This window comes from Mandrillus leucophaeus, unplaced genomic scaffold, assembly GCF_000951045.1.
Source record: "Mandrillus leucophaeus isolate KB7577 unplaced genomic scaffold, Mleu.le_1.0 Scaffold491, whole genome shotgun sequence".
NCBI classification, from domain to species: Eukaryota; Metazoa; Chordata; class Mammalia; order Primates; family Cercopithecidae; genus Mandrillus; species Mandrillus leucophaeus.
In genome coordinates, this window is record NW_012105265.1 from 1,045,150 (window position 1) to 1,046,560 (window position 1,411).

The following is a 1,411-nucleotide window of genomic DNA, read 5'->3' on the forward strand; positions in this document are numbered from 1 at the left end:
AGCTGGGGCAGAATGAATCCCCAGAGCAGCTGCAGAACCACAGGTACAACATGGGACGAGGCAGGAGGTGCCAATAAAGATAAGTGGACAAATATTCAAAAGGCTAAATGAATTGAGCAAACTGTTGAGAGTAGTGGTCCTGGTAAATCGCATTTTTTCACTAGGCACAGCTGGTGGTGGTATGCATTTGGAAACACGCTAAAGAAAATGAGCCGTTTAGGATTCTAGGGTTTTCCTCTTAAAAAGAGAATTTGTTTGGCTACCAAGTGTTAACATTTTAATGCTCAACGAGCACTGAAGGGGGACATGAGGCACTGCCTCTCACCCAAGACAACCCCAAAATGTCCTTTTCAGACTTTTATCACAGTGACCCACTCCCACCGCGCCTTTACCTTGCCTCTGCCTGGAATGTCCTTAACTCCCTCCTTGCCGCCAATTTCACCAGATTTTTGTTTTCTTATCCAGTCTCACGGAAGCCTCTCCAGCATCTCCCACCCTACCGATCCTCCCGTCTATCTCGCCTACTACACTGTGAGTTCAGACAGCACGGATTGAACGCTTCATCTTTTTGTGTCGGCGCCCTGCGCATCGCCACCCTATCACTAACCGCGCCGCAAACTCAGCTCAATCTTAACGCCCACGAGCCGCTCCTAAAGACCGCCTGTGATGCCGGAAGTGACGCGCTCTCGGGCACTATGTGCTTCCGGTCTCCAATGCCGCAGGAGGGCGGTCTCTCCTGGCTCGCTAACTCGACTGCTCTGGGGGATTCGTGCGAGGTAAGAAGCTGCGCCGCAGCGCAGTGAGGTGAGGTTCTCAGCCATGAAAACTGCAGGGTGGTGTTCGTTCCCGCTGGCCTGGCGGAACTTGTATGGGAAGCTCGGAGGACAGAAGGCCTAGCCGCTGGGTCCCTGAGCTCGCTGAGCGCGGGCTGCTCGGACTAGGTAGGGGTGTCGGCCTCAGCTGTTGGGCTCTGGCTACTGAGGGCTGCGCGTCCAGCCGCTCTGGAATCCTCATGGGGGTGGGCAGCCCGGCTCTCCTACTTCATGCTCTTGATAACCCAGAGCCTCCCCCTTCCCACTTAGGCGGGGGAAGGATAATCCACTTCGTTTTGAACAGCTTCGGTCCCCACTGGGACAGTCGCATAAACTTCAGCGAAGAGTGCGCTCGTGAAGTGGCATGGAGCCTCTTACACCAATTCATTGGGTCCACCCTTCAGCTTCTGTGGAAGGGATCTTTCTCTTACCAGATGCTGAGACTTGGGGGATTGCGAGGGATGCTGGTCTTAAAAGGTGATGGCTTAGGTCGGGCGCGGTAGCTCACGCCTGTAATCCCAACACTTTGGGAGGTCGAGGCGGGCGGATCTCCTGAGGTCAGGAGTTCGAGACCACCCTGGGCAACATGGTGAAACCCC

General features: G+C 54.8%; 1 protein-coding gene across 4 annotated transcripts in view; it reads left to right on the plus strand.

The window, feature by feature from the left end:
• Nucleotides 1-682: 682 nt before the first annotated feature.
• The window catches only part of ZCCHC9 (zinc finger, CCHC domain containing 9), an 11,068-nt gene continuing 10,339 nt past the window's right edge, over nucleotides 683-1,411 (plus strand). The window contains exon 1 of one of the 4 annotated variants that reach the window (XM_011995566.1): nucleotides 683-804. Coding sequence is in view for 1 of the 4 variants with exons in the window: in XM_011995565.1 (XP_011850955.1) it covers nucleotides 869-1,166 (298 nt within the window). In the remaining 3 variants the exon portion in view is untranslated. Of the gene's footprint in view, nucleotides 1,167-1,411 lie in introns of all 4 variants that reach the window. The other 3 variants (XM_011995567.1, XM_011995565.1, XM_011995568.1) reach the window with 3 other exon arrangements.